Below are 16,047 nucleotides of genomic sequence, written 5' to 3' on the forward strand. Positions count from 1 at the left end.
ATTCTACATGTTGGGTTAAGACACTGTTATTTTTCAATTGGCCTAATACAGCTCATTATGTCAGTGGACAAAAGGCAAATTAGTTTTATTATCGTTTTTTGTTTTTGTAGTGGAAAGAAAAAGAGGAGGAAGCAGCAGCAGGGCAAGATAGTGCTGAAGAAGATAGTGCAAAAGAAACAAGCATCCCAGATTCTGACGGCCCAAGTTACCAGGGAGAGAGCAATAATAATCAAGATATCCCTGAATGCTGGAGATCTAACATGTTTAGAGAGAAAACTAAGCAATACCCATGGCTAATATGCCAAAACAAAACACTTGGTTGTCTAACTTGCCAGAAGATAAAAGCAGTTGGGCCAAATGCTAGTGGGAGCCAGGTGCATATTGCTGACGAGTGGTCTAAAGTTAAAGTGACAGCCTATGGTGCAACGAGAGCAGCACAGCTGCAGTCTCTTCGGAAGAAGATACACAAGCATAGAATGTCAGACTATCATCAAGCAGCTGAGAAGACCATGGAAACGGCAAAAGAAAAAATAATGGAAACGTTGACTTAAGATATGCAGAGGGATCACTTCTTAACTACTGATCGAGTATTTCGCACAGTTTACAAGATTGTGAAATCCGCAAGGCCTTTCACAAACTGATATTGATCTGCAAGTCATGAATGGACTTGACATGGGAAGCAGTGGCGTCAATTCAGCCAAAGCTAAGGTATGGCAAGGTTACTAGTCACATGACTTAACTACAGTATCAATCAATATACATGCCCAGCAAATAATCATAACAAAAGTGACAAGTCTGCTATGTAGCTTTTCTGTGTGGTTAGGAAAATTTGAACTTTTTCAAATGCAGCCTCACTCACATCCCGCTAGCGCAAGTAACTATGGACACAAACACTTAACTACGCACGTCAATCAATCAATTCAGTCAAATGCGCCGTTACGCATCCGTTTTCAGCACCATGGATAGCAAGCGGCAGGGTTAGACAGCAGTAATAGCCTTTCTGACACAATTTCACTCTTTCTGTTCACTTCATTCACTATGTAATTGCAACAATATCACGTGAACATACCAGGTAAACTGCTGTAAACTGTTAAATTCCAAATATAAAGAGGAGAGGGAGGGAGGGAGGGAGGGAGGGAGAGAGGAGAGGGAGGGAGGGAGAAGAAAAGAGAAAGAGAAATCATATTAATAAGATGTTTGGGTATCTTACTTTGAGATGAACTTTATTAATTATTCCACAAGTGGATAACGGCGGGTCCTCAAAGCAGCAAAGTTATTGACGAGTTCATCTGCGTCCAGGGATTTTACGACAGCAGGCTCAACAGCCATCAACATGAGGTTTGTGAGCCTGTCATCGCTCATGGTGGTCCGCAGGTAAGTCTTGACTCTTTTTAAAACGGAAAAGAATCTTTCGTTGGATGCAGTGGAGACAGGAATTGTTGCTGCGATCTTGAATAGCTTGATGACCTCTGAAAAAGCGACAGACATGGTCTTCAGTCGTGTCAAAGCCAGCATTATGTTTTTCTCCTCCTCCACGTCCTCCTTCATCTCAAGTTCAAGGAAAGCTTTTGCTGTGTGACACTGGGAACTGAGAAGGGTGGTGTCGATCAGTTCATCATAGAGTTGTGCAAACTGTTCCATTTTAACTACATCCATGAAATGGGGAGATGAACAATCAAATGCCTGGATAGCATTAAGTAGCTCATCATTATCTGTAAATCGGCGATCTAACTCAGAGATGAAGCGGTCCAGTGTTTCAAAGTATAGTCTTTTTTCTTGGTCATCTCCTGTTTGTCTCTGGCCACTGGATGATCCGACAATAAACCCTGCCAAGGCTTTGGACACACTCCGTGCTCTTGCTGGTCGCAGAGGGGCAGTGTCGCTGCTTGGGAGGCCGAGCTCTGTGGAAAATGCCTTGGCTCTGCTCAGTGTGTCCTGGTACTCTTTATCTGACCTCATCTTTTCCAGCTGGGCCTTAGTACTCCGTATGAGGTTGGAAGCCATCGTGATTGCAATGTCTTTTGTCTGAAGCTGTTCAGACAGTCCATAAGTGAGATTTAAGATTTTTTCTAGGACATGAAGACGCACAACAAAAGTGACTGTCAGCATATTTGTCCGAAGTCCAGCAGCTTCAGTTGAACCCTCTGCATGAGCGTCAATAGTGGCATCTAACACAGCTAGTATAGCCTCGTAGCGCAGTTTTATCTTCTGTAGAGCCCTATACCAATACAGCCACCGAGTGGGACAGGTGCGCTCCAAGTGCAGTATTTTGTTGTGTCCCAACTTCTTTTGAGCCTCAATGAAAAGCATGTGTCTGGTATTGCTATTTGCAATACAAGTATATAGTGTTTGAACAACACCAAAAAACTCTGCCATCTCTGGTATTTCAGTTATCGAGCTCACAAGCACAAGATTTAGTCTATGTGCATGACAGTGTATATACGCTGCATGCGGCACTTTTTCACGTATTAAAGCCTGCACTCCACGCACATTACCCCGCATAACACTTGCACCATCGTAGCATTGTGCAACACACAGCTGAATATCTAAACTCGATAATTCCTTTATTATTTTCTGGGCCAGGTATTCAGCTGTCAGGTCCTTCATGTGATAGGTTCCAATGGCTCTTTCCTTTATAATCCCGTCATGTACATAACGGATCAAAATGGCCAGCTGCTCCTTCTTAGACAGGTCTTTCGTTTCATCCACTAACACTGAAAAGTACCGTGCTTCTCCTACTTCATTTATGATTATACTTCTGATATTTTCCCCAATAACTCTCACCATATCATTCTGGGCTTCTGGGGAAGAATAGTGCGCATACCTGCGTTCCTGTTTGCTTTTCACGTTCCTGTCATCTGTTGCAATAACGTCCAAAAGTTCAAGGAAATTTCCTTTATTTTCATCCTCATCTCTCTCGTTGTGACCACGGAGAGGGAGGGCCTGTCTTCCCAGAAATGACGTGATTTTGAACAAGGATTTGACGTGAGCCCGGTTCTCCTGCACCTCATCTGTCCTGTTTGCGTCAATCCGACTTGCGATGGATTCCTTATGTCCGCTGATCACAGCCTTAAAGTTAGACCACGCTAATGCAGCACAATTGTGTCTACTGCTCCCTTGATGATCCCGGAGATTTTTTTTCATGTTCTTCCAACATGTGTATCCAGTGTCTATGAACACACGCAGTCCATGCCTGTCACCTGTTAAAGTTGAGGCTCCTCCAAAATGACGGCATGCAAAGCAATAAACTGCATCTTCTTGCGCAGAATATTCAACCCAGTCATATTCCTGATACACACTGACATTAAAGCGTCTTCCATTTCTAGTTGGGAAGTGGGTCAAACGAGGACGCCTGAGTCCGTCTGTTTTACATCCACTAATATCCTTCTTCTCTGCTCCAGTTGACCCAGAGGCTGCTACTGCTGCTGCACCCGGGCCTTGACCTTCCTTATCGCTGTCCACGTCTGATCCAGCTCTTTCAATCTGAGAAATTGGTGGGGACTCAGACTCGGATTCAATTCGAGAAGTCGGTGTGGACGAGTTCTCAGCCTCCATGCATGTAGTCTCCGTCTCCCTGTTAGCATCTGCATCCCCGGCGCAGGTGCTGGAGTGGCTAACAGCCTCGTTAACAGCTTGAATCCCACCTTCACTACCTGGTCCTTCTCCCTCTGCTGCTGGGGCAACATTGGAGCCATCACCTTCACCTGCCTTTTTTTTGATAAAAAAAGATTCTAAAGTTCTTTGCTTTCTTTTCATTTTAGTTAATTAGCTTAGCCGAAAAATTTAAAAAAACGCGATAACATGACCCGCTCTGACCTCCGGCGGCTTCTCGTCAGGAGATACCACATTTCAAGATAGGGAGGGGGGATACGTTACGATAAGTATTGGGAAAGATAATATCTAGACTAGAGAAATTGATTGTGTTGTTCTGATTTTCATTTTTATTTAATTTATATGTATTAAATAATAGAATAATCAATACAAATTGACACAGAGTAATTCCATAAATTTATTTTTTTAAAACGAACATTTACATTTTCCCCTGGAGCCAAGGTGTGGCAGCTGCCATACCTTGCCATACCCAATTGACGCCTCTGATGGGAAGAACTTTACATTCAGACTATTCCTGTGCAACAATCAGCCGACACACAGGAAGTGAAATGAGAAAGAGAGTAGTCGGAAAGGTCCTTCAAAGTGGAACAGCATGTTCTGTTCTGATAGATGAATCTACAACTGACAGTAAAAAATCAGTTTTGATCATTTATATTAGAGCGAGCCTAGGGATGAGTGAAGAGCCACTAACATTCTTCTTGGATCTAGTTGAGCTTTCTGCTACCAATGCAGATGGAATTGATCAAGCTCTGATGAGTAACCTGTCACACCATGGCTTCTCTGAAGCTATTATGAAGAAGCGCTTTGTTTGCTTTGCTTCAGACGGAGCGTCCGTCATGCTTGGAAGTAAATCAGGTGTTGCAACCAAACTTGTTGAAAAGTTTCCCAACGTGATGGTGTGGCACTGCATGAACCATCGTTTTGAGTTGAGTGTTGGAGATGCTGTTGAGGAAATTGCAGGGATGAATGATTTCCAGTTTTTATACAGACAAAATATACAGTCTCTATCATGCATCCGCCAAAAACCGCCGCGAGCTCACTGAATGTTGTGAGGACCTTGCGTTACAGTGTCTGAACATAGGGAGAATTCTCAGCACTAGATGGGTGGCATCCAGTTATAGGACCATTAAAGCTGTATGGCAACAGTACCCAGCGCTCCACAAGCACTTTTCTGATGCCTCAGTTGATCCTAGAAGAAGATCAACAGAGAGATGCATGTTCAGTGGTTTAGCAAATCGCCTCTCTAATGCAACTTTTGTCCATCATCTTGGAGTCATGTATGATGCTTTAGAAGAGCTGTCTGAATTCACGCTCTCCCTTCAAGACAGGAACATGATTCTCCCCAAGGCCGAAGCAAGTCTCAGTCGGCAGATCCGCGTGTTAAAGTCAATGGCAGAGCAACCTGGACCAAGGGCAGAGGAGACTCAGACAGCAGGGGATTTGAAGCTATTCAAAGGAATGCCAATGACAAATAATTCAAGGTACAGCAGAGAAATAAACCACCAACGTTTTTTTCATGCCTTGGCTGCTAGTATTGAGACGAGAATGGGTTGCCTGCCTGGTAAACAGAGAAGCAAGGAAGAATACCAGAGCTTTCTTAACAACGTCAAAGTGCTGCAGCCGTCTAGCTGGCCAGATGCCTGTGGATTTCGTTATGCTGAAAAGGAAATACAGGAACTCTGCACCTTTTTCAAGCTTGATAATGGCAGACAAATTCAGAGAGGGATGAGGGAATATATTGACATGGTCAGACTCAAAACTGTTGATGAAATGATACCACCAGCACGAGCAGAGCTGAAACCCCTCCTTCAAGCAGTGAACACTCTGGTCATCTCCACAGCTGAGTGTGAACGTGGGTTTAGTAAGATGAACATTTTAACCACAACTACAAGCTCCCTAGAGGTAAAAAGCATGTCAGTCCTGCTTTTCATCAAGTGTGTTGGCCCTCCACTGAACAAATTCAGTATATGTCAAGACTTGCCTTCAAAGCCATTGCTTAGCTAACAATCCGAAAGCAAGAGCCAGAAAAATTGAGACCAAAAAGCATGATTATGAAAATCTTTGGAAACTTCTATGAGATGGGGGAGAGTGGAGTAGGCAGCCATTGACAAAATTGGTCCTATTTTGTATTATCTTATCACTTAATGCCCTGTTAAAAAAAGTAACATTGGGAATGTTGACATAAAAGATTTGTATTTGAACTGCAATAAAATGATGACGGATCCAGATTTTTCTAATTTTCTTCCTCAATTTTTTCATGAAGTGTTTAATTTACATAATGATTTAATTAATCACGATACAAAATTAACCCTTTAGATACCAGTTTTGATTGTATACCAGTAACTGCTTTTTTTGAAAAAATACACTATTTCAATATTCTAAAAACAAATTTGACTTTATTATTAGTATCATCAGCTGATCCATCTGAATAATAAATGAGAAGATTGATTTTGGTGCATTTGAACTTTTTGTATAATGTCAGATTGAACAAAAAGGTACTTTGGGACTGTTAACCTACGTGATTTGTACCATAGACTTCCATTATAACCACATTTTTTGATCCCCTCCCCCCCTTTAAATTAAAGTGAAAATAAGTTTTTTTGCAGTAATTGTCCTCTGCATTTGACCCTAAATGTAAGTGGTGCCATGGCAGCCCGGGGACAGACTCCAATTCTGAGGTGTCTTGGTCAAGAGCAATGGCAGGTAGGCCTGTCGCGATAATCGATAAATTGACTTATCGTACGATAAGTAAAAATGGACACGATAACTTTTCTGAGCTCGATAAATTGCCGTTTACATAAAGATGTGACCAGCATTTTAGCCTGGAGCGCTGTGGCTGCCAGGGGCGCTGTGAGGGGCGGGGCTGACACACAGCCAGGTCAGGACACTCCGCGTGCACGTGCAGCAGCATAGCAGCCAAATTAATAATATAGCGACAAGCGGGAGACAACGTGTGACTTACTCACGGGGAATTTAAAGTGAAATGGAATTGGTTACAAAACCTAACTACACATCTCGATTCTCCGGTGTGGCAGTATTTTGGATTCAAACCAAATCAACGAGGCGCATTGGTTTAAAAAAGGTAGCGACAAAAGCAGGCAATACCACACATTTTAAACCACCTAAAACACAACCACCCCATTCCGTTTTTCCAGCTGGGAGCAAACACGGCAGCTGGAGATGGAGAGCCCCCGCCCTACAATGCAAACATGTTGGTGTTCCTTGCTCGAAAACTTAGAAAAACAGATTTGGATATGGCCTGTTGAGGCATCTGGGTCTTTGACAGTGGACTGTACACTTGACTGTTGTTTTTTTTTGCTTGTGAGATAATGTGTGCTCATATTTATTTATATATATATATATATGAGAGAGAGAGTTCTGTTTTCCAGCCTGACTATTTAATTTATTGTTTTGGTTAATTAATTATCGTGACAGGCCTAATGGCAGGACTATCTGAACATCCATAACATGTTTGATGTTTTAGGAGTATAATAATTATCTTTATGGTGGTTGGTCTCCCACCCTCTGCGCGTTATCAGCACAAATTATGATTACATATTATACATATGATAAAATCCACCATCCCCCCTGATTTATTTTTACAACTTGAGTACTGCCCGCTGCTGACAGGATAGCAGTCATTTTGTGCGCATATGTGTATTTAAACTAGTGGTGGGCCGTTATCGGCGTTAACGTGCTGCGTTAACGTGAGACTCTTGTCGGCGATAAAAAAAAATATCGCCGTTAATCTATTCTCAAAGTTGGGTTGGGAGCTGGGTCTATACTACGCAAGCGATGATGACTTTCACCTTGATAATTTAGCGCGGATGTATACCTAGCCGAATTGCACTGTAGGGGGCGAGATCGAGTCTTTGACCTGTGTTTCTTCTACTGTCTATGGATCTGACCCCAGTCAAATCAGCCACATTAAACGTGACATGCTAACATGGATACAGCAGGAATGAAGCCGCGGGGTTTGCTTCAGGGGAAATTTATTTTTAAGAAGCTTCCTGATGGAAACCTCGACAAAAATAAGGTTGTTTGCACCTTGTGCAATGCGGAATTAGTTTACTGTAGGAGTTCATCCAGTCTCAAGTACCACCTAAACGCAAAGCATCCCTTAGCTAATGCGGAAGATGCCGGTCCGAGCACTGATGTAGCGCGGGGGAGGACTCGTCGTCAAACAACTATGTTTGAGTGCAACCGAGGCAAGCCCGTCAGCACAGCTCTATCAGCCAAGCTAACTAGTCTCCTCGCTCAGTGGATTGCCACCAGCTGCAGGCGCATTAGCGTGGTTGAAGATGACGGGCTCGAGCTTGTTCTCCAGGCGGCCACAGGTGACCCATCTTACAAACTACCTGCGAGGCGAACTATCATGAGGAGAATACATGACCAGCACGCAGAAGAGAAAGCTACGAAAGTTGAGAAGATGGTAGAGGCGAGGTCTGTAGCACTGACTGGGGACCATTGGACGTCCGTTAACAACGACAACTACCTCGGCGTTACAGTACACCTCATCGATGCTAGCTGGGAACTTCACTCCTTCGCTTTAGGTATGCTACGTTATGTCATTTTAAATTACATAATTTAATTTCGTAGCCTTTTAATTACCACCACGTTATGTTTGCTTCTTGATAATTGCTAGTTGTTTACTACTAGTAGTGAAATTATTCTAATTTACTTTGTCTGTCCGTTAGGTGTGATGAAAACAGAGGAGCGTCACTTTGCAGAAGCGTGTGCAAGGCAGTTCCTCGATGTCGCTAATCAGTGGGGGATAACTGACAAAATAAGCACTATTGGAACAGATAGCGCTCCTAATATGGTGGCAGCAGGGAGGATACTTCCATTCGAGCACTTGCCCTGTGTTGCGCATGTTGTACAGAGAGCTATTGTAATGTCATTTCGGGAAGGTGGTTTTGATGGTGCACTGGCCAAGTGCCGTAAAGTGGTCGGACATTTCAAACACAGTCCGGCCAACTCAGACGAGCTAAATGTCCAACAATCCTCCCTTGGACAAGTTAAGGAGTCACTCGTGCAAGATGTTCCAACACATTGGAATTCCACTCTTGAGATGATAAAGCGCGTGAGGCGCAACAGAGACGCACTGCACACAACGCTGTCGCTGCAGAAGCACAACCTGGCCCTCCCAACAAATGCGGATTATGAGAAGTTGGCAAAGCTAGAGAAACTGCTGGAGCCATGCAGGTATGGTCTACAAAGATAGTGTGTTCATGAATTGGCATACAAGTTTTTAAATGTCACTTTGTATGTAAGAAACACCTGCCCTTAAATGTGTAATCTGAGTTAAATTAATCTGTCACTAATAATTTTTTGCTGTGTGTCTGTCTGTCTGTCTGTCTGTCTGTCTGTCTGTCTGTCTGTCTGTCTGTCTGTCTGTCTGTCTGTCTGTCTGTAGGTACATCACTGAGCTCCTTGGTGGAGATAAGTATGTATCCTGCTCTGTGGTTCTACCTGCCCTGTGCCACCTCCAGCATGCGATGAACATCTCAGATGATGATCCTGCCTATATTGTGCGATTCAAGGCTGCCTTCATCAAGGACCTCAACCAGCGGAGGGAGAAAATAAACATGGAATGGCTTAAGGTATGTCAGAGTGACCAGAAGATAACTACATTGTATGACCATAATAGACTGTAAAGCCAGATGAATAAGTCATGAAGAAATATGGAGGTTGGATTTGGAAAGTGACATTTTCATCAATCAATAATTATTATTTTTTATTCATCAAAGGTGGCGACTGCTCTAGATCCACGATTTAAGGACCTCAAGTGCTTGCCCAGAGCAGAGAGGGAGCCAGTGTGGGCAAAGCTAAGTGCGTTGATGAAGGGAGAAGAACCTGCTCTGCAGCCACTCAGGGAGGAGAACCCTGAGCCACCCAAGAAGAAAACAGCCCTGCTACTGATGGGATCCGACTCAGAATCAGATGAGGAGACATCAGAAGATAGTACAGTGGAGAGGTACAAGGTAGAGCCCAGTGCCAGTCTAGATCAGTGTCCACTGAAGTGGTGGTCGGAGCACACTGCTGTCTATGGTAAGATGGCCCAAATTGCCCGTAAATACTTGGGGACTCCTGCCACAACTGTCCCATGCGAGAGACTTTTTTCTTTAGCAGGCCATATTGTGCAGAAGAGGAGAGCTTGTTTGTCACCAGAAAATGTGAACAAACTGGTCTGCCTGAGTGACTGGTGGAAGAAGGAGAAATAGAGCTTTGACTGACACAAAGCTACTGACTGTAAACAGTTCATTACAACCTGTTATATAGGCCTACTGTTCAACTAAAAATAAACAGTTAATAAACACAAGTACATCTCATTGCCATTGATTTATTTTCATCACCAGTTATCATAGAACAGCTTTCTCAAGCAGTTTGTGATGCATTTTGGAAACTGGAGATGAGCCCCTGGTCTAATGCACCACCTGGCTTGAGAAACCCGTTCTCAAAGACTTACTTTTAGTCATTATTTGGGTAGCACACATATTCTGAATGCCTTCGGCAGAATTCAAATGAGCCATTTTAATCTAGATTAATCTAGATTAATTCCAAGAATACAGTGAGATTAATCTAGATTAAAAAAATTAATCTATGCCCACCACTAATTTAAACCCATGATATCAAAATCTCACTCCAGCCAGGTACCCAAAGTTGGCAATCCTATACAATATATACAAATACACAATATTGGACACACACTATAAAGGGCACAAAGTTTCATTCACTCATGAAAGTGAAGAAAATACATGAACGTCACTGGAGTCACTCCTCAGTTTATACCGTGTTTTGTTTAAATTAATGTTTTTGAGAATTAGTTATTATTTTATTTTATTTATTTGGGTCTACAACAGATGATACAAATGAACTCCGGTTCAAGCTCCGTGCTAGAGCTTTTCAGGTTCAGAACCGGTTCTTCGGTTTAGCGCCAGCTCTTTTCACACTGCCCAGAGTCCGACCGTCACTGCGTCATCGTTTACGTCATGATGTAACCGTTTGCGTCATGATGTAACCGTTTGCGTGCCTGCTTCATAAAGCCAAACCACGCGGAAACCCCTCACAGCTGACACCGACAACAACAATGGCCGATTGTGCTCCAGCTTCCTCTGTACCTCTTCAGAAGAACAGATTCCCAGTAGGTAGCTGGTCTCTTCAGTGGACCACTGCTGCTTGTTAAGTTTCTCCATCGTTGTGTACACACTGGATAAAACGCAGGCTTTTTGTTGTTGTTCAGGAGTTGATCCCGCACCTGCCCCTGCCCCCGCCTCGACGTAAGCGTGTCGTATGTGGTGCTTTTGCTCTGGCCGGACAATTTTTTGGTGCTCGAAATGAACCGGATTCCGGAGCTAAGAGGCTGCTCCGCTGCGGTGTGAAGAGGAAAAACCTGGTGCTTTTCAAGCTCCAGCTCCGAACCGGCCCTGAAACACTGTTGGTGTGAATGAGGTATAGGAGTGGTGGGGGCGAGGAGCATGGGCCCCGGATGTTTTTTCTTTAGCCCCTGACAAATTCTCCCTCAATAATATAATAGATTAACCATACTTTACCTAGAGGACGGCAAAATTGTAATTTCCCGTGTTCAGTGAATGCAACAGAGGCAAGACACCACCAGACCAGAGCCATATAATAGAAGCTATCAGCTAACAGCTATCATACTGAATAAATATTTACTATGAATGTATGGAAAAATGTATGGCATATGGCTGTCTAACAGAAGTTAAATTAATTTCCCACTTATTCTGACAATGTACTTAACCCCAAATAAAAGAACCCAATGAAAAGAGTTGTTAAATAATAGTGAAGTCAGTCACGTTGTAATAACAATAACTCATCTCTCTCGAGTTTTATTTTCAGCTTTGCCAAAAGCCACTAGAGGTTTCTCAATACTCAAATTTCCCCTCCTCGACTCTTCGACTTGTCGGTCCTCCGGTAGTGACCCGGAAATGAATTTCACCGCGCCATTTTGAAGGACATCTCATTTCTCTAAATGCACTTCGAGGACCCAGGTTGCGTTCCGATAATCCAAAAATCAGCTCCTAAATTCTAACCCTATCTCCTATTCCTTGACCTCTGAGTGAAAAGTCACGGGGTTAAGGGATAGTGGATAGGAGAATTCAAAAGGACTTAGGAGAAGAGACTGCGGTACTTTAGAGAATCCGAATGCACTTTCACTATCCGACGTGTTTATGATGCGCCAGCGGACGTCATTGTGTGCGTCTGCTGCTGTGGTGAAACTATGGAAACTACAGTGTTCTATACAACGGACTACATGGATGTTTAATAAGAACGAGGGACTACTGTAAACTCATCTAGAGACTGTGCACCGTACTCTGATGCTGTTGTTCTATGCTTTATGAATGTGGACAATAGAGAAACCTATTCTTCATGACCAAAGTCGGAATTGAAATAAAAAAGGAAAGTGAAACTTATACTCGTCACCCTCTCCCTCCGGTCCACATTAATACAAATGATCCCAATACGTATGATTGTATGAACTATGAAAAGATAATAAAATCAATACAAATGTATTTATTATAAACGTTAGTCCTTAACATCTATCATCACTGTGTATATCACCATTCAAACATCTTTTAAAAGTTGAACAAACTCCACACAGCTCAGTAAAGACTGAAATGTTGACTTTATTTGATCATTTCAGTAAAAACTAACGTTCATATTTCTCTTTTTGATTATAATATTGATGAACGTTCAGAACAAAGCACTTTGGCAACTTACCACATACGTTTTAAAATGCTTAATAAGCAACGTAACGTTCATGATATAATTTCTCGGTCATAATCGGTTGTTTCCGTGAACGGCCGACTGTTGAGTGACGGCAAATGCTGCGGCTGCAATGAATTGTGGGGCAGCATTTTCTCCTCTCCTTTCGTCAAGGGAGGTCCAGTGGTTCCTAAGCTAAAGGGGGTTATTAAGGAAGTTTGAAACCTCCTTTCCTTTCATTTGGAGAATTGGAACGGCACTTAACATGGCTGCCACTGACGTACTTCCGGGTCATTTCACTTGGTTAGGAAGGTTCCTAAGCTAAATGGACTATTGGAACGCAACCCGAGCATCGAGCATCGAGGAGGCTCTCTGGAGGAGCTCTAACCGAGGAGACACTGATGCATCCTCCACGGCTCCTCCACGGATGCATTTCCGGGAACGGTGGAGGCATGACGCACGGCCGGACTTATCTCAGCCAATGACGGCTCTGCATGCATCCCCTGGATATTATTTTAGTAACTGCTTTCATCGCGACGCGATGTTTACAGTGAAAACAGCTTTGAGGTCCGTGCAGAAAGCAGAGCAGTGTGTAAAATATATATCACTCAGTATAACAGGCCTACATTACTTTCTGTTTTTGTATGCTGTAGTTTAGTAGATATCTACAAACAAAGAGTCTACATTTTTCTAAGACCATTTATTGCTTCACATAATAAAATACACAACGGCTGTAGCCTGATTATGCTTTAGGAGCAGTAGGTGTGTGTGGTACAGTGTGTAGGTGTGTGTGTGTGTGGTACAATGTCTAGGTGTGTGTTGTACAGTGCGTAGATGCGGCGGACAGACGGGTCTCAGTTGGTTTGGTGTCCTATGCTTACTTTTAATACTTGTACAACTTGTGGCCCGTAATTTCAATCCCCCATTTCAGCGACCAGAGAGAGGGGGGGGGAGGGGGGGGATATATCAAGTCTCTGATTGTGTTACGTTATTATGAGAGTGCTCTCATACTTGTTTAATTCTGAAATTGTAGCCTATATATTTATATAAATACATGTGTGTGTGTGTGTGTGTGTGTATGTTCGCATCTGTAGCCTGTTATTGTCTCATTATACCGCACTGTCAATGAATTAAAAGTAAATATATAGGTCGTCATGAACACATCTGTCCATCAGAGTGCTGCTGTGCCTCCTGTCATCATTAATGGACGTCTCTTTAAAATGACCGCTCAGAGGAGAGGAGTTCTCATTTCTCTAACCGCCTGCTGCTTCCACTCCTCTCTCCTCGGTTCCCCTCCTCAGTCGTCCGCTCGCATCTCCTGTGGGAGGCACCACGTCTCGAGGATAGGAGTCGAGGAGGGGAAATTTGAGTATTGAGAAACCTCTAATCTGTGTCAAGTGTCCTTCTTGGGTTGCCGTCCGGAGTTCTCCAATATGGCGGACCATCTCGCACATGCGCAGTACAGATCGGGCAGGGTGACGGATCGGTTAAATGCCCAGCATTCTGCGCCACTCTATTACGTAGTATACTTGAAATAGTTGCTCTGCAGCATGTGTACTCGACATTGAGAAACGGCCGCAGTGTTTTCCTGACAAAGTGTGTGTGAGCTCCAGCACTATTGATCCATCATCTGTGTGTTTGGATAAACCTCTGAATGGATTGTGTGCTCTTTTTTCTGGAGCGTTTACCTTGGACTATAGGAGCTAGCTTATTATGCTAGCATGCTTTGATGGAGAGAGAAACGGTGTGTTTAACGGAGTTTGCAGGAACAGGTGATCTAGGAAACATGAGTAAAGTCAAAATGCTGCTGTCGTTGAAGAAGCAGCGATTCACTGCTGCTGCTGAAGAGATATTTGCTCTGTTTGAAAAAACGATAGCAGAGCTCGAGGAGGAGCTGTCTCTTTCCAAAGAGGAGAACAAGAGACTCCAGAAACTACTTGACGCTGTTTTACAGCCTCAGCTTCGGATACACAGAGCAGGTATGTTCCCTTTACTCTTAATTAACACTTTACACTCTTCAGTAGCACTTAATTATCAAATTAATAACACTTTAGACCAGTGGCGGCTGGTGGAAATTATTTTAGGTGGGGCTATTGTAATGGTGAATAAACCACACGGGGAACATTTTGAGAAATTACCCCTTAAATTAAATTGGCTACACTATTTCATCGTTGCTGTTGTATGATTGGTGTTCAGCTACGGTATTTAGCGTCTACAGCACCTCCGCTTTTAGGGTTGACGTAGACCCAAACGTCGCCCGAAGGTCCCCCGGTGTTGTTGCGGGAGCTGCTGCACTAGCTAACGCTCCACTAGGCTAGCGCTACATTAGCAAAACAAACTCTTATTTCTTTTGCAAATGGTGCGACGGGGTTCAAACACGTTCCCCTCCACTGGTTTCAACCAAATACGGTTGAACTGACACTTCCCCATATTAATTTGTAAGTATATTCGAAGATACATGAGTTTCTGACTGCCGCAAGCTGAAGCTTGGTTGCTAGGTTACTAGCTGGGTGTTCTCTAATAAGGGGCCGGGGGAAACAAAGTTAGTGATTACTGGTTCCATGTTGATTTAATTCAATGCAAATTGTTGGAGGGGAACTGAAAGGCTATTACCGTACTGGTTACTTTGCAGCCCGGACATTTCCCCCAAAACACATTTAGACGCTATCGCAACACAGAAGTACCTTTCAAATCCGATCATTTTTAAGACCTTCTAAATCATATTTAAGACCTTTCTTATTTTTTTGGTCATATTTAAGACCTTTTTAAGGCCTTAAATTCAGATTATCAAATTTAAGACTTTTTAAGACCCCGCGGGAACCCTGAGGAGACTAAATACGAACATTATATGCAGACACAGACGTGGTTCAGAAAACAGACCATTAAGGCAACGTGTGTGTGTGTGTGTGTGTGTGTGTGTGTGTGTGTGTGTGTGTGTGTGTGTGTGTGTGTGTGTGTGTGTGTGTGTGTGTGTGTGTGTGTGTGTGTGTGTGTGTGTGTGTGTGTGTGTGTGTGTGTGTGTGTGTGTGTGTGTGTGTGTGTGTGTGTGTGTGTGTGTGTGTGTGTGTGTGTGTGTGTGTGTGTGTGTGTGTGTGTGTGTGTGTGTGTGTGTGTGTGTGTGTGTGTGTGTGTGTGTGTGTGTGTGTGTGTGTGTGTAGAGAGAGAGAGAGACCTGCGCAATTTCGATCAACGTCTTGCTAGTGCGTTGCATTATAGTTAGTCATTTTGTCCGGCTTGGTCTGGAGGCTCGCCGACATGAGACGTTGAAATCTCGCGGGACAAAGACGCCCGCAGCCTTGAGAGAAGAAGAAGGCGCAGCATCAGAAGAAGAAGCCGACTCGGAGCTGTCCGACTTCAGGCGAGCTTTTTGAGAAACAAGCCTAGTATCTGTCCCCGGCTGTTTGAAGAGCAAGCATGGGAAACAAAAGACAGTGTTTACCTCTTTGCATCCAGCTAGTCACACACACACAGTTACAATCACACTCCCTTTAATTGACATAATTAATAGATAGTTTAGCTTCTCACCATAATTTGCTGTGGCCCACTGATGTTAACGATCGTAACTGAAAGGCTGCCTGTCAAACGTAAACATTCAGCCACGTGACTTCGCAAACTCTCGCGAGAGTTTTACACAAGACTGATCCTTTCTAGCCATAACCCTCCACCGGGCGCTGACATTAGCGCCCGGTGATCATCAGATTTGACGAC

At 43.5% G+C, this 16,047-nt stretch overlaps 2 protein-coding genes across 4 annotated transcripts in view; both read left to right on the plus strand.

The window, feature by feature from the left end:
- Window positions 1-16,047, plus strand: part of LOC307019417 (uncharacterized protein) — a 35,250-nt gene that overhangs the window by 3,893 nt on the left and 15,310 nt on the right. Inside the window, exon 3 of one of the 3 annotated variants that reach the window (XR_013802649.1) lies at window positions 111-547. The exons of 1 other annotated variant lie outside the window; for it this stretch is intronic. Coding sequence is in view for 1 of the 2 variants with exons in the window: in XM_079650284.1 (XP_079506410.1) it covers window positions 14,069-14,318 (250 nt within the window). In the remaining variant the exon portion in view is untranslated. Of the gene's footprint in view, window positions 1-110; window positions 548-13,097; window positions 14,319-16,047 lie in introns of those variants that run through there. One more of the 3 variants, XM_079650284.1, reaches the window with a different exon arrangement.
- Window positions 6,926-9,939, plus strand: LOC307019418 (E3 SUMO-protein ligase ZBED1-like). Its single transcript, XM_079650286.1, has 3 exons — window positions 6,926-8,817; window positions 9,029-9,215; window positions 9,363-9,939. Exons 1-3 carry the CDS (start codon window positions 8,315-8,317, stop codon window positions 9,834-9,836), a joined length of 1,164 nt encoding a protein of 387 aa, XP_079506412.1. The 5' UTR covers window positions 6,926-8,314; the 3' UTR covers window positions 9,837-9,939.

This window comes from Notothenia rossii, assembly GCF_949606895.1.
Source record: "Notothenia rossii genome assembly, chromosome: 9".
NCBI classification, from domain to species: Eukaryota; Metazoa; Chordata; class Actinopteri; order Perciformes; family Nototheniidae; genus Notothenia; species Notothenia rossii.

Excerpts from the sequence above, each read along its gene's own strand:
- LOC307019418 (XM_079650286.1), top strand. The coding sequence starts at position 8,315 with ATGAAAACAGAGGAGCGTCACTTTGCAGAAGCGTGTGCAAGGCAGTTC. Across the intron at positions 8,818-9,028 it reads AAACTGCTGGAGCCATGCAG|GTACATCACTGAGCTCCTTG; the intron begins GTATGGTCTACA and ends GTCTGTCTGTAG. Across the intron at positions 9,216-9,362 it reads TAAACATGGAATGGCTTAAG|GTGGCGACTGCTCTAGATCC; the intron begins GTATGTCAGAGT and ends TATTCATCAAAG.